Source organism: Sapajus apella, unplaced genomic scaffold (genome assembly GCF_009761245.1).
Source record: "Sapajus apella isolate SASKATOON/1434 unplaced genomic scaffold, GSC_monkey_1.0 scaffold15, whole genome shotgun sequence".
Lineage (NCBI taxonomy): Eukaryota > Metazoa > Chordata > Mammalia > Primates > Cebidae > Sapajus > Sapajus apella.
In genome coordinates this window covers 12,948,717-12,970,855 of record NW_022436955.1, presented here as the reverse complement: position 1 = coordinate 12,970,855, position 22,139 = coordinate 12,948,717, and the positions used below count along the sequence as shown (strand labels likewise).

Genomic DNA, 22,139 nt, shown 5'->3' with positions numbered 1-22,139 from the left:
TCTCAAAAAAAAAAAAAAAAAAAAATTAAAGTGTATTATTTGAAAAGGTAATACATGTACGTAATACAGAATTCAAAAGGTATAACAGAAGAGTTTGGTAAAAAATTCTCTTACCTCTGACCCTCAGCCATCTTCCCTTCAGAGGCAATCAGTTTTTTATTTTATTTTATTTTATTTTATTAATTAATTTGTTTATTTATTTTTAATCCTTTCAGAGATCCTCTATGCATGTGCAAGCAAATTGTGTGTGTGTGTATACAGACATCCACATACATACATTTTCTCAGTTCTTCCCATTACACATATGTGATAGCATAACCTACATACTAATTTGAACACTTAATTGCTTTTTTCACTTAGTATTATATCTTGGAGTCATTCTATGTTAGCAAATAAGGAACATCTTTATCTGTTTTTTATAGCTGCATAGTAACCCACTGTGGCTGAACCTGATTTATTGACCAGTCCTTTGTGTTGGGCTTCCCTTCTTGTATGTATGCCAGTGATTTGCATTGACGGCATTGCAGAAGTTCTCATAGTGTCTGTCTCACCTCATCATCATTGAATTTTTACTGGAGTTCTACTTTCTCATGTTGCAAATATCGGTCCATTGTGTAGAAGCTGAGAAATGATCTCCTGAATATTATTCGAGAAAAGAACTTGGCCCATCCTGTTATCCAGAACTTTTCCTATGAGACCTTCCAGCAGAAGATGCTGCGCTTCCTGGAGAGCCACTTGGACGACGCTGAGCCCTACCTCCTCACGGTGCGCCTTGGCCCTTCTCCCATAACCATGGTGTGCCCTTGAGGATGTGCAAGGAATCAGAATATCCAAAGTCAAGAGGGTTGATGTGTGAAAAAGACATTTATTTGCACTAGCTTTCTTAATTAAATGCCTTAAAAATACGAAAACAGGCTGGACGCAGCGGCTCACGCCTGTAATCTCAGCACTTTGGGAGGCCCAGGCAGATGGATTGCCTGAGGTCAGGAGTTTGAGACCAGCCTGAACAACATGGTGAAACCCTATCTCTACTAAAAATACAAAAAATTGGCTGCACATGGTGGCTTATGCCTGTAATCCCGGCATTTTGGGAGGCCAAGGCGGGTGGATAATGGGGTCAGGAGATCGAGACCAACCTGGCCAAGATGGTGAAACCCTGAGTCTACTGAAAATACAAAAGTTAGCTGGGTGTGGTGGCAGGCGCCTGTAGTCCCAGCTACTTGGGAGGCTGAGGCAGGAGAATCGCTTGAACCTGGGAGGCAGAGGTTGCAGTGAGCTGAGATTGCACCACTGCACTTTAGCCTGGCAACAGAACTAGACTCCATCTCAGAAAAAAAATACGTAAATCAGCTGGGCATGGTGGCGTGCGCCTGTAATCCCAACTACTGGGGAGGCTGAGGCAGGAGAATCACTTGAACTCAGGAGGGGGAGGTTGCAGTGAGCCAAGATTGCACCACTGCACTCCAGCCTGGGCAACAGAGCAAGACTCCGTCTCAAAAAACAAAACAAAGCAAAACAAAAAACAAAAGTAGAAATACTAGCAGAGGCAAACGGAACACAACTGGTCTCCCTCATCTGCCATTTTTATCTCCTTTACACATGGTTAATCTGCTGTGGCTGAAGCAGAACACTGGCTTACAATCGATGGTGGTTCCCAAAGGAGATGACTTGTGAACTAAGTTTGGAGGAAGAGGGGTTTGGTAGATGTGGTACAATGGAGTTGCTAACATGAAGAAGGCATGGTGTGCAGAAAGGTGTCACTGTGAAAATATGATAAGGTTGAAAGAAGCCAAACAAAAACATTCTTTAATTGGATTAAAGAGATAAAAGAATGGAAGCAGTGAGGCTCAGGACAGCATAGGGAAGAACTAGAACCTAGGCTGTCATAGATGGTAGACTGTGATGAAGGAACACTGATTGAGAGTGGTTTTGTTTTGATTTTGAAACCAGGAGTTTGCCCCGGTGCAGTGGGCCACACCTGTAATCCCAGCACTTTGGGAGGCTGAGGCGGGCAGGTTGCTTGAGCTCAGGAGTTCAAGACCAACCTGGGCAACATGGCAAAACCCCATCTCTACAAAAAATATAAAAATTAGTCAGGTGTGGTGGTGTGCACCTGTATTCTCAGCTGCTTGGGAGACTGAAATGGGATTACTTGAGGCTGCAGTAAGCTGTGGTCGTGCCACTGCACTTCAGCCTGGGTAAAAGAAACAAGGACTTTGACAATGTTTTAAATATTCTGTCTCATAACACTAGATCTGCCAGGCCCATATTAGGTTAGTGTCAATGATCTTAGCAGTCATTTGGTAAATCTCAGATAGTTTAAAAGCAAGTGGTTTGGGGTATTCAGGGAGCAGATGTCAAGATAGTTGAGCCTGGCCTAGGATCCTTTCCTTTCCATTCCAGGTAACTGGGAAATGTCCTGCCGCTGTCTGTATGTGTGGACAGAACTCTTGGCTCTTAGGACACCATACATGACAGATAAACATAACTGAAACTGAATGACACTGGACTGATTGGAAATGTCTAAAACTTAAGTGAGAGGGAAACAGATGAACAGTTGGAGTTAGAGCAAGACTAGCCTGGCCGGGCGCGGTGGCTCACGCCTGTAATCCCAGCACTTTGGGAGGCCGAGGTGGGTGGATCACGAGGTCAAGAGATCGAGACCATCCTGGTCAACACGGTGAAACCCTGTCTCTACTAAAAATACAAAACATTAGCCGGGCGTGGTGGCGTGTGCCTGTAATCCCAGCTACTCAGGAAGCTGAGGCAGGAGAATCGCCTGAACCCAGGAGGCAGAGGCTGCGGTGAGCCGAGATCGCGCCATTGCACTCCAGCCTGGGTAACAAGAGCGAAACTCCGTCCCAAAAAAAAAAAAAAAGACTAGCCTACTCAGGGCTCTTTGTGTTATATAGGTAAGGATTCTCAAACAGTTGTTAATAAGGAAACCATTTGCAGAAACAGTGTTATAAAAATTCTATACACAAACTGAAAGATACTAGTATAAACATTTATTGCTGGGCACGGTGGTTCATACCTATAATCCCAGCACTTTGGGAGGCCCAGGCGGGCAGATCACTTGGTGTCAGAAGTTCAAGACCAGCCTGGCCAACATGGTGAAACCACATCTCTACCAAAATACAAAAATTAACCAGACATGGTGGCGGGCACCTGTAATCTCAGATTCTTGGGAGGCTGAGTCGGGAGAATCACTTGAACCCAGGAGGTGGAGGCTGCAGTGAGCTGAGACCGCACCACTGCACTCCAGCCTGGGTGACACAGTGAGACTCCCTCTCAAAAAAATTTATTAGTTATCCTAAATTTGAAGAAAAAACTTGACTTATAAGCCTTATAAGTTATCTCCCATTTTATGCCCTTGGTTTTATGCCTAGCTTGGTTTTGTAAGTGTACTTGTTTGCATATTGAGTATATTCATGGTAAAAGAAGCAGAGAATTAATGCAATTCTCTGGCCTCTTCTTCCTGATGACATCCTTCCTTTCCCAGATGGCCAAAAAGGCTTTGAAATCTGAGTCTGCTGCCTCAAGTACGGTAAAGGAAGATAAACAGCCAGCACCAGGGCCTGTGGAAAAGCCACCCAGAGAACCCACAAGGTGAGAAGATGATCTCCCGTGATCTTGTGTAAAACACGAGTGGTCGCTGGAAGCAGTCTCTCCTCCTTAGGGCAGGATCAGTTCCTCTTGGCGATCTGACCTGCTAACGTGTTACGAGTTTACTCATACAGGGCACTGTGGGACACAACATACCCCGGGAAGATGAGGAGAAAGGACGCCTGGGGTCCCTGACAACTTCCTGATTGGCTGTTCCTCAAAGGCTCTTTCACCATTTCTCTCTTCTTACCTTGCCTATATTCATTCACTACGTCTTTGTGGACACCTAATCTCTTAATACATTCAAGAACCAGTGTTTAGATCTGTGAGTCCAATCCCAAGACCAGTTCCTAAAGCAGGGGTCACAAGTTTAGATGCCCTTTGAGGGCCTGGTAGGAAACCTAAAGGAACAAAGTGGACCTAGGCTGAGAGCATGGGGCTGGGAACCAGGGGATGTGCTTTTCAGCTTCTTGTGGTTGCTCTGTGGGAGTGTCCAAGGATACTCAGGCTTCAGGTGCTCATATTTTTGTATGAGGTGTCCAAGTTTTTCTGTGAGATTTCCCAATTTTTGGATGTTGACAGTTGACCCGCTTTTTAAAAAATTGTTTTCATGAGGGTTAGACAACAAGACAGCCTGCCAGCTGGATTTGGCCTGCAGGCTGCCAGTTTGCCCCACTCCTAACAATTTTTCCCTAAAGCATGCTAACTGCTCCAAATGATAGATGAACTTTATTTTTAAAAGGCAATTTCTCATTGTTCCAAGGCATGTGGCATGCCTTTTACTCTGAGAATTCTCAAGATCCTGTTTATAAGTGTGTTGTAGGCCAGGTGTGGTGGATCATGCCTGTAATCCCAGCACTTTGGGAGGCTAAGGCGGGCAGATCACTTGAGCCTAGGAGTTCTAGGATACAATGAGCTGTGTTCGTGTCACTGTATCCTATCTCTCAGTCCTATCTGTAGTCTAGGACAGAGCCAGACCCTACGTCTAAAAATAAGTAAAATAAATGTTCTGTAACTTGGAGTTTTAAATTCATAATACTACTTACATATTACATTTAAAGCCTCTACTTACACTCATTGTCAATAAAGGCTTTTCTAAATAAAGGTTGTGTCAAGCCAGCCTCCCTCTCTCCTTTTTTTTAAGTGGAGAGTCCTCACCTGGAGAAGTCCTCTATCTAATTTGAAGCTTCAAACTTCAAAAAAGTTGTGGCTGTTTGGATGAGCATCAACAGTGGTGAAAAAGATCTTTGTGCCTGTGCTTTATTTGCAGGCAGCTACGGAATACTGCAACCACCTTTGGAATGGCGACTCTGAAGGCAGCTTTCAAGACTCTGTCCGGTACACAGGATTCTGAGGCAGCCTTTGCAAAACTGGACCAGAAGGATCTGGTTCTTCCTACTCAAGCTCCCTCAGCATCACCAGCCCTCAAAAACAAGAGACCCAGAAAAGATGAAAATGGAAGTTCAGCCCCTGCTGAGGGTGAGGGTGGCTCAGAACTGCAGCCCAAGAACAAGCGCATGACAATAAGCAGATTGGTCTTGGAGGAGGACAGCCAGGTTACTGAGCCCAGCACAGGCCTCAACTCTTCCCAGGAGGCTGTTCCAGCGCTGCCATCCAAGCCCACCGTTCTCAACCAACCCCTCCCTGGAGAGAAGAATCCCAAGTATGAAGACCTTCTTTGTAGAAATTTTGGGGCTGGTTGGTGGTCCTGGTTGGGCCTGGTATTACTTCCGTGAATGAAGTAACTTTCAGCTAAGTTACTCACCACCAAGGCTTGCTCAGACTGCTAGAATGTGACGCAGGAGCGGGCAGTGACAACGTAGCCATCTCTGCCAGTTCTGAAGCCCCACATGTGGGCTTCCAAGCCTTGCACTAGGGCATGAGTGGGGATGGAAAGGTTTCAGAGCCTCCCACTTATCGCTGCTTTCATTTTCAGCAAACATCTAAGTGTCTTGACTTCTAAACATTAGTCTTGTGTGTTAAAAGAAATTTGTTTGCATTGGGCCACATTATACTTTGACCCTTAAAAAGAGACTGAGTAGTATGTATAATTTTGTACCTTTCTCAGTATTTGAGACTTGGCAAGTTCAGTAAATATTTACTAATCTCCCATATTCTGCTAGGTACTGAGGGGCAGTGGCTAGAGTACTTTAATTTTGCTCCCCATCGTGATTCCCATCCTGGCTTTGAGTTTTGCTTCCCTGTCTGTCCTGTGGTGGATCCTTCCTCCAGGCACACTGGCCTGCTTGCTCTCTGGAACACATTGTTTGTTTCTTTCACTGTACTTTTGCTTCCTCTCATTTCCCACAGTGGACCGTCATCCCTCCCTCATTGCTTGTCCAATCCCATTTGTCCTTTAAAGGGAAGAAAAGCCATTGTTAATGAAGTGCTTTCTGGGGGCATAGCACTTTCATGTATCATCTTATTGAGCCTCTACAGTCCTCACTCTTGGAGGTGATATATTAGCCCCATTACACAGAGGAGAAGAGCTCAGAAAGGTTCTTAGCTCACCTGAAGTCATGCTGCTAGAAGTGGCAAAGATGGGCTTTGGGATTTTTAATCCAAGTCAGTCTTGACAGAAAAGCCCATGGCCTGCATATCATGTACACAAGTTGCCGCTCTTAAAATTCTCCCTCCTCAGGCTGGGTGCTGTGGCTCACGCCTGTAAGTAATCCGAGCACTTTGGGAGGCCAAGGCAGGCGGATCACTTGAGGTCAGGAGTTCAAGATCGGCCTGGCCACCATGGTGAAACCCCGTCTCTACTAAAAATAGAAAAATTAGCCAGGGCTGTAGTCCCAGCTACTGGAGAGGCTGAGGCAGGAGGATCACTGGAACCCGGGAGGCAGAGACTGCACAGTGAGCCAAGATTGAGCCACTGCACTCCAGCCTGGGCAGTGGGTTGTGACTCTGTCTCAAAAAAAAAAAAAAATTCTCCCTCCTCCATAGACTCTTCCCTGGTCAGCATTTCCCTGCTTTAAGTGATCTACCTCCTGGATCTCCCAAGACCACCTGTGCCGCTGCTCCATGTTACATTATTTGGGGATGTGTGCTCTGGCATGCATTGTACTCAGTGCCTCAAAGGGCTATGGCATCTGATAAGCGATTTATCCTCAGGCATAGATTTGCACTATTTCACCACTACTTGCATTTGGAAGTGAGTACCGGCTGGCAAATGGGCATAGCTGCTGGGCAGCAGATGCAGCTCCACGCACGCTATTCTCATTTGATACAGGATCTCATGAGCTCCTCACAGCAATCTTATGTAGTGTAGGGATTGCTCCCAGGAACAGATAAGGACATGGGAGAGTGTAGGATTACTGTAATTTTGTAAATGGGAGGATTCTTGAAGGTTCAGACATACACTCTTTCTTATATGTCAAGGATATGAAGTCTAATGAGTCCTCTGAAGCAGTAGGGGTTGGCAAGCTATGGCCCTGAGGCCAAATCTGCCTGTTTTTGTAAATAAAGTTTTATTGGAACACAGTCACACCCATCATCGATGTGTTATCTAGGGCTGCTTTCTGTTGAGTGGTGGTTTCTTGAGTAGTTGCAACAGAGACAGTGAAGTTTGCAAAGTGAAAATATTATGTGGCCCTTTACAGAAAAAAAGGGGTAGGTGTCCCTGCTTTAAAGATATATGTGTGAGGTGCCCCGGGTGCTTACAGAAAGAAAAGCTCAGCCTACTCAGCAAGATTTTAGGTGGCTCAGATCTTGTAAAATAACAAACATTGAGCTGACCTGGGAAGGATGAGCAGAAGATCGTCGAGCGTGTTATGGGGTGGAGGACTCTAGGCAGTGGCAACTCCTTACATACAGGCATGAGAAAACCTGCTGTGTCCCTCAGAGTGCCGTGGAGTCTATGGTAGGAGAATACGGTGTACAGGAAAGAGTGAAGGGAGGAGAGTCTGCATACTAGATGGGCCAGGCCTGGGATTTCTGTCTAGTGTGTCAGGCAGAGGCTCTCAAGCTGGGCTTCGTGACTCAGTGACCTGTGGAATGTTCAAAAAGTACATATTCCCAGGCTTCTGGCTACTGAACTAGAAGAGGCCGACAGCTGTTTAATCTGCTTTTCTATCTCTGCCCAGATAATTCTAATACAGTAAATTGGAAGGCCTGATGAGACACCACTGAAGGAACAGAGAGAGGGAGGGAGGCTGGAGACTGCTGCCAAGGAGCAGTGACGGGTGGTGGGATCAGGAAGGAAGGCAGGGTTGGGGGTGTCACCTGGAGGACAGGGCCCCCATGCCCCGATCTTGTGTCTCCCACAGCACCTTGCACATAACACATGCTTACTAGGTATTTATTCACCAAAAAAGGATTCTTTGTTCTTGCATTTTAAGGAGTGACAGCCAAAATATCTGTAAAAAGCCGGTAGAGGCTAACATTTTAGGCATTGTCGGCCACATGAGTTGTCTGTTGCATATTCTTTTCTTGTTTTTTTCTTTCCTTTTTTTTTTTTTTTTTTTTTGAGACAGAGTTTCATTCTGTCGCCAGGCGCTAGGCTGCTCAGCTCACTGCAACCTCCGCCTCCCGGTTTCAAGCAATTCTGCTGCTTCAGCCTCCCAAGTAGCTGGGACTACAGGCACATGCCACCATGCCCAGCTAATTTTTGTATTTTTTTTTTTTTTTTTTGAGACGGAGTTTCACTCTTGTTACCCAGGCTGGAGTGCAATGGCGCGATCTCGGCTCACCGCAACCTCCGTCTCCTGGGTTCAGGCAATTCTCCTGCCTCAGCCTCCCGAGTAGCTGGGATTACAGGCACGCGCTACCATGCCCAGCTGATTTTTTGTATTTTTTTTTTAGTAGAGACGGGGTTTCACCATGTTGACCAGGATGGTCTCGATCTCTTAACCTCGTGATCCACCCGCCTTGGCCTCCCAAAGTGCTGGGATTACAGGCTTGAGCCACCGCGCCCAGCCTAATATTTGTATTTTTAGTAGAGACAGGGTTTCACCATGTTGGCCAGGATGGTCTCGATTTCTTGACCTTGTGATCCGCCCACTTCGGCCTTCCAAAGTGCTGGGATTACAGGCTTGAGCCACCGCGCCCAGCCTCTTTTTTTTTTTTTTTTTTTTTTTTTTTCTTGAGACGGGGTCTCGCTTTGTCACTTAGGCCAGAGTACAGTGGCCAGATCTCAGCTTCCTGCAACCTCTGCCTCCCAGGTTCAAGTAATTCTCCTGCCTCAGCCACCCCGCCCCCACCCCAGTAATTGGGACCACAGGTGTGCGCCACTGCATCCAGCTAATTTTTTGTATATTTTGTACAGATGGGGTTTGACCATGTTAACTAGGCTGGTCTCAAACTCTTGGACTTAATCGATCCACCTGCCTGGGCCTCTCAAACTGCTGGGATTACAGACATGAGCCACTGCTCCCGACCGTCTTTTCTTATTTTTTGTTACAACCCATAAAAAATGGGTAGCCATTCTCAGCCCGAGCTTCATGCTACACAAGCCAGCTGCCACAGACTGCAGCTTGCCAATCCTTGCTAGACCATTGCTTTTCCCGTTCAAACTTTGCCAGTCAGGAGCATAAGGACGAGGAAGTGGCCTGACTTGCCCAGGACCACTCAGCCCATGACAGTTAGGAGGGGCAGCCAGATCTCAGCCCCGTCCACCTGGGAAGTCAGGAGAGGCAGTGAACGCAGTATCACCTAAAAGATGTCACAGGTCTTGTAAAATCGCTACCAAAGCATGTATTTGTACAGGTCATAGTGCTTAGAGTTCAACAGAGGACGGGGAGAAGGTGACCTGTTGAAGACTGCAGGGAGAGAGGACAGCTACTCAGGGAACCTGAGACCAGCAGGTGACTGAGGTTCCAGTCGGTTTTATTCCAGCACTGGGATAAGCAGATAGAAAACAAACTGTAACCCATCTGACTTTTATTTATAAATAAACATTAACACAAGAATATCCTGAGAAAGAAAAACCCCCTGTAAAATTTTTTCACTTTGTCCCAGGCAAATTATTCTCAAGTAACATTTGGGGATAAGATCCAATTTCAAAAGAGAAAGTTAGGTCTGCCATTTTTCTTGGCCACTTAGTTAAGTAATTTCATAGAAAACTTAGGGAACTCAAGGAATTTTTTCAAGCCTCTAATTCATCAAATTTGCAAAATACTCAAACAGCATTAAAAATAAGTTTCTTCATGGCAGGCAAAAGATCCAGAAATTTGTCACTACTCTTGGTCAACTTTTGCGGGTTATTTTGATTTATATAAATTCCTCAAGACTCTGAATTCAAACATTTTCCATGTTTGTAAAAGGTGTTATAATTCTGAGGTCAGATTTGTGCTTTGCTCTGTTCCCAGGGCAGTTATTAATAAGGTAAATGCAAAGTTTAGAAGAAATGGACTGTTGTTTTCGTTGACTAATTTGAGTTTGGGGTTATTTTCAGCTTTTGTACTTTTTTTAAGCCACACCCAAGAACTTAACGTTTCATGTTCACAGGAAGGATTCCTGTTTGCTTTTTACTCTAATCTTTGATGGTATAATTCCCTGTGACTTGCTGACAATCCCAATGTTAGTACAGCTAATATGTCTCCAGCTCATGTTGGGGTCTGTGTTACTGTGCTAAGTGTGCTGTGTGTTTGGGGTGGACAAAGGAAGATGTGGCCCTTGCCTTTGAGGCTGTCCTGGTTAGGGCACACTATAAAGTGTCGGTACAGTGGAAACAGCACTGCAGGCTGGAGGAGCAGGGCTTTCTGTGTGTGTTGGGGTCAGTAGGTAGAGGAGGCTTCATTGAGAACCATGGCCTTGAAAGATGGATGGGATGTCACTTGGCAGGGGAGGGACTCCCAAGCAGAGGGAACAGACTATGTAGAGGCAGGAAAGTGTAGAGCTTATGGGAGGGAGAAAGCAGAACAATGTGACTGTGCTGTTTGCACAGGTATGGGCATTGGGGGTGGTTGTTAAGAAACTGGGGCCAGACTGGATGGTCTGGAGTCCTCCATGTAGGCCTTTAGACTCCATTGTTAGAGAGCCATTAGGAAATAGAGGAGGCAGGTGGTAATTTTAAGGTGATTGTCCTAAAATAATCTTTGGCTTTGGACGGGGAGAAGGCTAGCAGCAGAGACTCCAGTTAAGAGGCTAGCGGAATACTGGTGAAAAGCACTGCGAGCTTGAACAAGGGAGAATGGAAAGGGAAAAATCAATCCCGATATAGGAAGAAAGCATGTCCAAGGAAGAGAGGGAGGAGTTTGCAGGTTCTAAATCAGAATACTGAGACCTTTAAAATAGAATCAAATCCAAACAAGCAAAAAAACAGGAAAATGAACAGATTCTTTAGGGGTGGTGGTGATGTACTTGATGCACCCAGTACTGAATTTGAACGGTGTCCTGAACCCTGGAGGGTGTTAAGTGGAGTTGCCTGGCCAGCCAGGATAAAAGATGGTGGCTTTGGGAGGTGCATGTAGGTGAACCTTGAATGTGGTCACAGCAGGACAGGGAGGAATGCAGAGCCAAGAGTGAGCCGAGGGCAGAATCTGGGATGATCTATAGGCAGAATCTATTATACCTTGTGCTCTCCTTGATGTCCCCTCAGAATACCCAAAGGCAAGTGGAACAACTCTAATGGTGTTGAAGAAAAGGAGACTTGGGTGGATGAAGATGAACTGTTTCCAGTTCAGGGTAAGCAGGAGATTCTCCTTGGCTTCTTCTTGATGCTTGCTGAAGATGCATGTTACTGTCATGTTAATATTCCAGAAGCTGCTTGTCTCCAAACTCAGAAAAGTTCAATAAGTTCTCGACCTCATTTTGATTCGTGAAGAATCAGTTTGTTTGTTTGTTTGTTTTTCTTTTTCAGACAGGGTCTTGCTTTGTCACCCAGGTTAGAGTGCAGTGGTGTGAACATGGCCCACTGCAGCCTCAACCTCCTGAGCTCAAGTGATCCTCCTGCCTCAGCCTCCCAATTAGCTGGGACTGCGGCTGTGTACCACCGCACCTGGCTGTTTTTTTCACTTTCTGTAGAGATGGGGTCTCACTTTGTTGCTCAGGCTGGTCTCAAATTCTTGGGCTCAAGTGATCCTCCCACCTCGACCTCTCAGAATGCTGGGATTACAGGTGTGAGTCACGGTGCCCTTGCCAAGGAATCAGTCTGATGTCCTCTCCCATTAAATAATGGAGACTGTCAGAGTAACTAACACCTTATGTTTTTTTTTTTTTCCAAAGGGTTAAAATCTTTAATTATTAAAAAAACTCCTTCAAATAAAATGTTCCATCTAGTAGAGTGTTAAGCAAATATTATGACTAGACAAGGAAAATTTAAATTATTACCTATGAGATTTTGGAAAAAAGTTTACCCTCTCTAAAATTCGAAGAAAAGATAATACATAAAAACAAAAGCTGAGATATAATATTTAATATAATTATTTCACACAATTTTGTCAGCAATTAAACATAGTCTCTATTGGTAAGATTCACTTTATAAAGAACATAGTTACTATGGAGAGTGTAAACTAGAAAACAATTTCTGGAAGATAATTAGGTGATATGTATCAAATATTTTAAAATATTTATATTCTTTGACATTTTAATCCCATTTCAGAAATTTATGCTATGAAAAAAATATATATATTTATATATAAACATATATATATATATATATTTTTTTTAAGATGGGGTTTCTCCGTGATGGCCAGGCTGGTCTTGAACCCCTGACCTCAGGTGATCCACCCACCACGGCCTCCCAAAGTGCTAGGATTACAGGCATGAGCCACCGGGCCCAGCCTCGAAAATAATTGTTAATTGCACAAAAATTTGTATAAAAGAATAATTACCATCTAATAACTTCTGAAATTCCAACAGTAAAGCTTAAGTTGGAAAAAATAAAACACAAAGGTAGTATTCCAATCCCATAACCCTTATAAGCACATTCTTCCATCAAATGTATTCACAAAGAAAAAAGACTAAAAGGAACTATTCCAGAGATGTGTAATACTTACATGAATTATGACTGATTTTTATATTCTTCTTTACACATCTATGTGTTCCAATTTTTCTATAACATACTACTTTTATAAGCAGGAATAAACATTATAAAAATAGAAATGCACATTCTTTTAAGGGTCTGACAGTCATAGGACAAGATCTAACTGGTGAGGAATGCATATGAATTTTTATTTGATTAACACCTTGTGTTTAAAAAAAGTTTTTGGTTTTGTTTTAATAACGCCTATAATATTTCATTATAGTTGATGTTCTTCCTAAAATCCTTCAATTAGACATGATAGTAGGAGGTCATTCCTTGCATTTCTTGTTTAAGGAAAAAAAAATCGCTTAACAGTTTCTATATATAAATAGTTTTGTTTTTTTTTTTGTTTTGAGACAGGGTCTCACTCTGTCATCCAGCTGGAATGCAGTGGTGTGATCTCAGCTCACTGCAGCCTTGACAGCCTGGGCTAAAACAGTTCTCCCACCTTAGCCTCCAGAGTAGCTGGGATTACAGGCCCTTACCACCATGCCCAGCTAATTTTTTTTTGTATTTTTAGTAGAAACAGGGTTTCACCATGTTGGCCAGTCTGGTCTCGAAGCAGTCTGTCCACCTCAGCCTCCCAAGGTGCTAGGACTATACTTGTGAGACACCATGCCCTGCCAAATTTTTTTTTTCTTTTTTTTTTTTCGAGACAGAGTCTGGCTCTGTTGTCCTGGCTAGAGTGCAGTGGTATGACCTCGGCTCACTGCAACCTCTGCCTTCCAGGTTCAAGCGGTTCTGCCTCGGCCTCCTGAGTAGCTGGGATTACAGGTGTGTGCCACCATACCTGGCTAATTTTTGTATTTTTGGTAGTTGGGTTTTCACCATGTTGGGCAGGCTGGTCTCAAACTCCTGACCTCAAGTGATCTGCCTGCTTCCGCCTCCCAAAGTGCTGGGATTACAGGCATAAACCACTGCACCTGGCCCAGTTTTTTTTCTATCATAAGAAATTTTCTTGGCTAGGCATGGTGCCTCACCCATATAAACCCAGCATTTTGAGAGGCTGAGGTGGGAAGACTGCTTGAGCCTAAGAATTAGAGACCAGTGTGGGCGATATAATGAGATCTCTATCTACACACAAAAAAGAGTAGCCAGGCATGGTATCACACACCTATAGTCCCAAGCTATTTGGGAGACTGAGCCCCAGAGGTTGAGGCTGCAATGGGCCATGATCATACCATTGCACTCCAGACTGAGTAACCAAGTGAGACCTTGTCTCAAAAACAAAAGAAAGAAACTTTCATAATTAATAACTTCATAGCATTTGGGTTCGAATCTCTCCCACCACATTTTGCATTCTAATGGAAATATCCAAGTGGTAAACTTGAATTTAGGGAGTTTTAAGACTTCTGTAACATAGCAACAGTAATCCATTTCCAGTCCCAGAGGTTTTGTCTTTGGAAATTACCTTCATTGGCAGAAATGTAGTTGGCAAGATAAGATCATGTGGAAAGTGGGGGAAGTCACAGAAAAACAAGAAAAATTACATTAAATATTTAAAGACAACAGGATATAAAGGTTCTAGAAAACAACAACTTCTAATGCAGTCCACATTTGTTAGCTTTAGAAGTCTGCTTTCACTGTAGTATAAAGTAGTTCATAATTTAAAAGTAATCTGTTCATGGCCAGGCATGGTAGCTCACGCCTGTAATCCCAACACTTTGGATCACCTGAGGTCAGGAGTTCGAGATCAGCCTGAACAACATGGTGAAACCCTGTATCTACTAAAAAAATACAAAAATTAGGCCAAGCATGGTAGCTCACGCCTGTAATTCCAGCATTTTGGGAGGCTGAGGTGAGCAGATCACCTGAGGTCTGGAGGTTGAGACAAGCCTGGCCAACATGATGAAACTCCATCTCTACTAAAAATACAAAAAATTAGCTGGGTGTGGTGGCAGGCACCTGTAATCCCAGCTACTGGGAGGCTAAGGCAGGAGAATTGCTTGAACCCAGTGGGTGGAGGTGTCAGTGAGCCGAGATCGTGCTGTTGCACTCCAGTCTGGGCAATGAGCAAAACTCTGTCTCAAAAAAAAAAAATTAGCCAGGTATGGTGGTGCATACCTGTAATCCCAGCTAGTTCGGAGGCTGAGGCAGGAAAATCACTTGAACTCTGGAGGTGGAGGTTGCAGTGAGCTGAGATTGTGCCATTGCACTTTATCCTGAGCGAGAGGAGTGAAACTCCGTCTCAAAAAATATATATAAAAATTAACAAAAATGAAAGTAATCTGTTCCTGTAAGTATCCCTTTTCCAGAGCATGTTCTTCCATTGTTTAGGAGATACTGCTTTGGATAGCAGCATCTTCTGAGGCAGACATTCTAGCTGGTTTCATGTTTATGTAACATTGCCCTTTTTTTGGGTGGGGGGGACAAAGTCTCACTCTGTCGCCTAGGCTACAGTGCAGTGGTTCGATCTCAGCTCCCTGCAACCTCCACCTCCTGAGTTCAAGTGATTCTCCTGCCTCAGCCTCCTGAGTAGCTGGGATTACAGGCACACACCCCTATGCCCGGCTAGTTTTTAGTGCAGTCGGGGTTTCATCATGTTGGCCAGGCTGATCTTCGACTCCTGGCCTCAAGTGATCTACCTGCCTGTGCCTCCCAAAGTGCTAGAATTACAAGTGTCAGCCACCACACTTAGCCTCCCTCTGGTCTTTTAAAAAATCATCTTGGTGCCTGGCGCGGTGGTTTACGCCTGTAATCCCAGCCCTTTGGGAGGTCGAGGTGGGTGGATCTCGAGGTCAGGAGTTCGAGACCATTCTGGCCAACACAGTGAAACCACATCTCCACTAAAAATACAAAAATTAGCTGGGCAAGGTGGTAGGCACCTGTAATCCCATTTACTTGGGAGACTGAGGAAGGAGAATCGCTTGAACCCAGGAGGTGGAATTTGCAGTGAGCTGAGATCACGCTACTGCACCCCAGCCTGGGTGACAGAGCTAGGCTCTGTCTCAAAAAAAAAAAAAAAAAAAAAAAAAAAAAAAAACAACTTGGTGTGTGTGTTTTGAGGTGTGATCTCTTATTTATAGGATGAGAAGGGGAGCTTGAGCAGATCTCAAGATTCCCCTTGCATGGAAGTGGAAAGCAATAATTATTATCCCATTCTTCTGTTTAGGCAACTGAACCAAATTATACGTTTATTTATTTTGAGACAGAATCTCACTTCTTCCCCCCGGGCCGAAGTGCAGTATTGTGATCTCGGCTCACTGCAACTTCTGCCTCTCAGGTTCAAGTGATTCTCCTGCTTCAGCCTCCCCAGTAGCTGGGATTACAGGCAAGTGCCACCACACCCAGCTAATTGTTGTATTTTTAGTAGAGACGAAGTTTCACCATGTAGGCCAGGCTGGTCCCAAACTGCTGATCTCAAGTGATCTGCCTGCCTTGGCCTCCCAAAGGGCTGGGATTACAGGCATAAACCACTGCGCCTGGCCCCAAATTGTACTTTTATAAAATGAACAAGGACTTGAAAATTCTAGGTTGGGTGTGGTGGCTCACGCCTGTAATCCCAGCACTTTAGAAGGCCGAGGCAGGCAGATTGTTTGAACTCAGGGGTTGGAGACCAGCCTGGGCAAGATGGCAAAACCCCATCACTACAAAAAATAAAAAAAATAAAAAAAAATATGGGCCAGGCGCAATGGCTCACACCTGTAATCCCAGCCCTTTGAGACACCAAGGCAAGCAGATCACAAGGTCAGGAGTTCGAGACCAGCCTGGACAATATGGTGAAACCCCATTTCTACTAAAAATACAAAAATTAGCCTGGTGTAGTGGTGGACATCTGTAGTCCCAGCTACTCAGGAGAATGAGGCAGAAGAATCACTTGAACCTGGGAGGTGGAGGCTGCAGTGAGCTGAGATGGTGCCACTACACTGCAGCCCGGGCGACAGAGCAAGACTTGGCCTCAAAAAAAAAAAAAAATTGGGAATGATAGTAAGAAGATTAAAAAATGAAAAAAAAAATTCTAGCATATAGTGCTGGATATACATATATATAAGGGTTTTGAATGTGGCAGTTCCTCAGTAATTTTAGAAAATGACGTTGGTAGCCAGGCGCTACCAGGTAGGTGGCTCATGCTTGTAATACCAGAATCTTGGGAGGCTGAGGTGGGTGGATCACAAGGTCAGGAGTTCAAGACCAGCCTGGCTAAGATGGTGAAACCCCCATCTCTACTAAAAAAATACAAAAATCAGCCAGGCGTGGTGGTGGTGGGTGCCTGTAATCCCAGCTACTCAGGAGGCTGAGGCAGAGAACTGCTTGAACCCAGGAGGCGGAGGTTGCAGTGAGCCAAGATTGCGCCATTGCACTCCAGCCTGGGCAACAGAGCAAGACTCTGTTTCAAAAAAAAAAAAGAAAGAAAACGATGTTAGTTTTACTGAAGATCTTGAAAACCCATCACTAGCCAGCATTTACAGATGCCTGTAAAACACTTGCATCGTACAGGTCATAGGCTGAAGTGACTGGTGTTTGCAAACAAAGAAGAAAAGTAAATTATCCTTTAATGGTATCCTTTCTCTTCTCAATGCTTGTGAAATTTGAAAAAGTTTTCCCTTGGGGGACATTCTGTGTCTTTTTCTTGTGGTTTGTGCAGAGAAAGGTGAACTCTGAAATGAGTCTACTTTTAATGTTTTCCAGCAGCACCAGATGAAGACAGTACAACCAATGTAACAAAAAAGCAGGTAATTTAAAATTCTCTTTTCTGATACTGATTATGTGGGTAGAGCTGAGGTATAATAAGCCCCCCTGTCTCCTAGGCATAGACTGCTTATGTACCCAGTAAAAACCTTTTTTTTTTCTTTTACCTAATCAGGTATGACACCTGTTATTGAGCATTTTTGTTTGTTTGTTTTTTTGTTTTTGGTTTTTTTTTTTTGAGACGGAGTTTCGCTCTTGTTACCCAGGCTGGAGTGCAATGGCGCGATCTCGGCTCACCGCAACCTCCGCCTCCTGGGTTCAGGCAATTCTCCTGCCTCAGCCTCCTGAGTAGCTGGGATTACAGGCACGTGCCACCATGCCCAGCTAATTTTTTGTATTTTTAGTAGAGACGGGGTTTCACCATGTTGACCAGGATGGTCTCGATCTCTTGACCTCGTGATCCACCCGCCTCGGCCTCCCAAAGTGCTGGGATTACAGGCTTGAGCCACCGCGCCCGGCTGTTTTTGTTTTTGTTTTTTTTTGAGAGTTTTAGATAATCCAAACTAAGTTAAAGTAATAGTTATCCTCTGGAAGAAAAGCACAGGAGGACAGAGGACACATTTTTTGGACCATGAACGACGTAGATATGTTTGCAGTTTGAAATGCAGAAGTGATGGTTACTTGAGGATCAAAAGAATTTCTCCGTGTCCAGATTCACAGGGCTCATAAACTGTCAATTCCATGTTTTAAAAAAATAAGCCGTGCTTTCAGGTTCAGATGATTCTTCTGGGATTCTTGAGTTTACCTTATGACTACATTGGGCAAAATGTAAGGAAGTGGAGAGGAAAGGTTGTGATAAATCTTTTGGTTTTCTTTTGCAGAAGTGGACTGTAGAAGAAAGCGAGTGGGTCAAGGCTGGAGTGCAGAAATATGGGGAAGGAAACTGGGCTGCCATTTCTAAAAATTACCCATTTGTTAACCGAACAGCTGTGATGATTAAGGATCGCTGGCGGACCATGAAAAGACTTGGCATGAACTGAAACAGGCTTTCGTTTCCACAGAATTCACAGGAGCATGGTTCCTAATAATAGCCCCTGATAGTCTGCTGTTTATTTCAGAAGCTGGGATGAGAATTTTGGGTAACCTCCTTCGACATGGGGGAGGTCCCAGTTCCACTTCATCACTGTTGGAGATCATGGAGCTAAGAAACAGAGCCAAGTCCACCCATGTCCTTGGCAGAGATGACAGGCATACAGCTTGTGCAGTGCCAGAATATCATTAGTGTTTCCCTTCTTTAGTGGTTTGCTTAAATTTAAATCCCTGGTAATCTGTAGAACTTTCTCCTAGAAATGGTGAAGTCTATTAGGAGCCACTTGTGAGTCCATGACTGGTTAAAACCAGCAGTGTGAGCATTATTTGGAGTAAACTTGTTCCACGTAAAGTTCTGGCCTTCTGCTGCAAATGCAAAGGAACTTAGTCTGTTATGAACCCAGGTTGATGAGAGACCAGTCCTTGTGGAATAAGTTTCCCTGTAAAAACTCTTTAGCCAGTTGTGACATCAACCCTAGACCTGACTGTCTTGGCATTTGCTCTCAATATCTGTTGGGCTATGTAGGCAGGTTTATCCTCCACTTCTCATGTGGTTGAACCAGTGTGTTTTTTGGTAAAATGGTGATTGTAGATAAGCTTAGTTCCCCCACCCCCTCTCCCCTGCTTCTTTTCCCAATTCCCTTCCTTATGCTGGACTTTTAAAGCTTAAAAAAAAAATCCTGATTGAATATAAATGCCTAATTTCATTATTTGTGAAATGATTGCTTCCTCTTGATTCCCTAATTGTGCTGTGTTTGTGTCTTGCACTGGAATTCAACATTCCCTTCTCCTTTTGTACTGTGTTGTGCTTGCTGTCTCTCCCAGACATCCTTTAAGACTGTCTTTTTAGCAAAAAATTTCAGTAAAGTGTTTTCTGTAATCTTTTTTTATAAGACGAGAACTAATTATTGTCCATACTTGTAGCATTCTTCATTAAAGTCTTGCTTCTCTCAACTGTAAGTAGCTGTTTAATTGCAGCACAGCATGTAGTCACAGAGGGAGGTAGCAAAATGTTGAACAAACTTTGCTGAACTATCTTGATTAAGAAGCTGATGTCAGACTGTATTGAATGTTTTAGTTCTTGGAAGCTATGTCAGACGGAGGATGTGGAAGTTCTTCTTAACCTGTCTGTTTCCTCATATATCTTTTCTGGGAACAAAAGAATTCCCCGTTTCTCACTTCTGAGTGACTGAAAGGCAAGGATTAAAGAAATGCTAAAGTTTAAAAATTCATCATGATGGCTAATGCCTGTAATCCCAGCACTTTGGGAGGCCGAGACGGGAGGATCACTTGAGGTCAGGATTTCGAGACTAAGCTGACCAACATAGTGAAACCCTATCTGTACTAAAAATACAAAAATTAGCCAGACGTGGTGGCAGGCACCTGTAATCCCAGCTATTCAGGAGGCTGAGGCAGGAGAAGCACTTGAACTCTGGAGGTGGAGGTTGCAGTGAGCCAAGATAGCACCACTGCACTCTAGCCTTGGCAACAGAGCGAGACTCCATCTGAAAACAAAACAAAACTGGCCGATGTGGTGGCTCACACCTATAATCCCAACACTTTGGGAGGCTGAGACGGATAGGATCACCTGAGGTCAGGATTTTAAGACCAGCTGGCCAACATGATGAAACCCTATCTCTAGAAAAAATACAAAAAATTAGCTGGGTGTGGCGGCAGACGCCTGTAAGCCCAGCTACTTGGGAGGCTGAGGCAGGAGAATTGACTGAACCCGGGCGGTGGAGGTTGGAGTGAGCCGAGATCAACCCATTGCACTCCAGACTGAGTGACTCCATCTCAAAATTAAAAAAAAAATTTCATCCATTACTTATAAGTTGGAAACTTCGTACAGCTTTGTTACCTATTAACTGTTTAGGGGTTTAGTACCTATTTTTCTTCTATCAACCAACCCCAAATGAAACCACAGGGAGCGGTTGAGAATTTGAGCTCCTCTCGAGCCAGCCGCCTTCTGCTTGCAGTTGGTTTGGTCTCCCTCTGAACCGGATTAGAATCCAGATGCTTTTCTCCCCTCAACTCTCCTTTAACTCGATGGCACTTTCCAGGAAGGAGAGTGAAACTGATGTATTTAGGGAAGCAAAATATCCTAATCAGTGTTTCTCCAACTTGAGAATGCCTATGTTCGTTAATATTTTTTCACATAATTCAGTGTTTTTTTATTATCATTATTGAAATGTGTAGAGAGATAAAACTGCTTACAACTTCTGTAGAACTATAAAGCTTACCATGAACTGACGATTGTTTTGCTGAATCCATGTCATTGCTTATGACATGAGTAGTGCTGGGACTGCGATGTTGGTGCGACTCGGGTGGGGAATGCCTGTGTCACGTGTGTTGAGAGAAGTTTCCAGCCTCTTCTACCTGTCACTTGAGTGAGGCTGCCACAAGCCACTGTGCTCCCAGAGTGCTGTGATATCATTTGGCGTTTGCTAGAACTGAAACACACTTACGGAGTCTGTTTTCTGCTTTATTAGCTTGTCACACTGAGTCAATGCAAATAATTGCTAGAAGGTGTTAATACTGTTTTGTTTTTTTGTTTTTTAAGATTATGACTAAGGCCAGACGCAGTAGCTCACACCTGTAATCCTAGCACTTCAGGAGGCCAAGGCATGGGGATCACTTGAGCCCAGGAGTTTGAGACCAACCTGGGCAACATGGTGAAACCCCATCTCTACAAACAATACAGAAATCAGGCAGGTGTGGTGGTGCACTCCTGTGGACCCAGCTATTCGGGAGGCCGAGGTGGGAGGATCGTTTGAGCCCAAGAGGGTAAGGCTGCAGTTAGCTATGTTTGTGCCACTGCACTCCAGCCTGGAAGACAGAATGATACTGTCTCAAGAAAGCAAAAAAAAAAAAAAAAAAAAGATTATGTCTAAAAAATGTTTAGGCAGTGTCAGAACTCAGAGACTGACAGCTTAAGAATGAGAAACACTGTCCTGGTGGTTAAGAGCATGAGCCTCCACCAGGGACCCAGTTCTGCCAAGTGTGTTTGTGGGACTGTGAGCCACTGCTGGAATCTCTGAATGTCTGTGTCCTCATCTCTAATACCGGAGCTCACAGTACCTCCCTTGCAGAACTATTATGAGAGTAAGATGCAGGTAAATGTTAGCTCACTGCCTGCCATGAAGTAGGTGAATGTTGAAATCATGAATAAAAGAATAAAGATTGAGGATGTGAATAATATAATTGTCTTTAAGTGGGTTCTGGATAGCTTTTTCCTCCCTATGAGTGCTGAAAAAGACATGAATAAAAGGAAGATCAGCCAGACACTGTGGCTCACGCCTGTAACCCCAGCACTTTGGGAGGCCAAGGGTAGATCATGAGATCAGGAGTTAAAGACCAGCCTGGCCAAGATGGTGAAACCCTGTCTGTACTAAAAATTCAAAAATTAGCCAGGCATGGTGGCAGGCACCTGGAATCCCAGTTACTCGGGAGGCTGAGGCAGGGAATCGCTTGAACCTGGGAGGCGGAGGTTGCAGTGAGCTGAGATCACACCACTGCACTCTAGCCTGGGCAACAGAGCAAGACTCCGTCCCAAAGGAAAAAAAAGATCTAAGGCTGGGCATGTTGCCTCACGCCGGTAATCTCAGCACTCTAGGAGGCCAAGGTGAGTGGATCATCTGAGGTCAGGAGTTCGAGACCAGCCTGGCCCACATGGTAAAACCCTGTCTCTACTAAAAATACAAAATTTAGCTGGGCATGGTGGTGGGTGCCTGTAGTTTGTGGAGGTTGCAGTGAACCAAGATTGTGCCACTGCACTCTAGCCTGGGCAACAGAGTAACTCTGTCTCAGGAAAAAAGAAAAAGAAAGATTGAGGGTTTTTTAATTTTTTTTT

At 44.3% G+C, this 22,139-nt stretch overlaps 1 protein-coding gene across 5 annotated transcripts in view; it reads left to right on the top strand.

The window, feature by feature from the left end:
• Positions 1 to 19,243, top strand: part of TERF2 (telomeric repeat binding factor 2) — a 35,434-nt gene extending 16,191 nt beyond the window's left edge. For 2 of the 5 annotated variants that reach the window (XM_032284308.1, XM_032284306.1), the window contains 6 exons: positions 619 to 765; positions 3,503 to 3,609; positions 4,877 to 5,269; positions 11,147 to 11,232; positions 17,201 to 17,244; positions 18,082 to 19,243. In XM_032284308.1, coding sequence (XP_032140199.1) covers positions 619 to 765; positions 3,503 to 3,609; positions 4,877 to 5,269; positions 11,147 to 11,232; positions 17,201 to 17,244; positions 18,082 to 18,240 — 936 coding nt within the window. In that variant the 3' untranslated portion in view covers positions 18,241 to 19,243. Of the gene's footprint in view, positions 1 to 618; positions 766 to 3,502; positions 3,610 to 4,876; positions 5,270 to 11,146; positions 11,233 to 17,156; positions 17,245 to 18,081 lie in introns of those variants that run through there. The other 3 variants (XM_032284307.1, XM_032284309.1, XM_032284310.1) reach the window with 3 other exon arrangements.
• Positions 19,244 to 22,139: the final 2,896 nt, after the last annotated feature.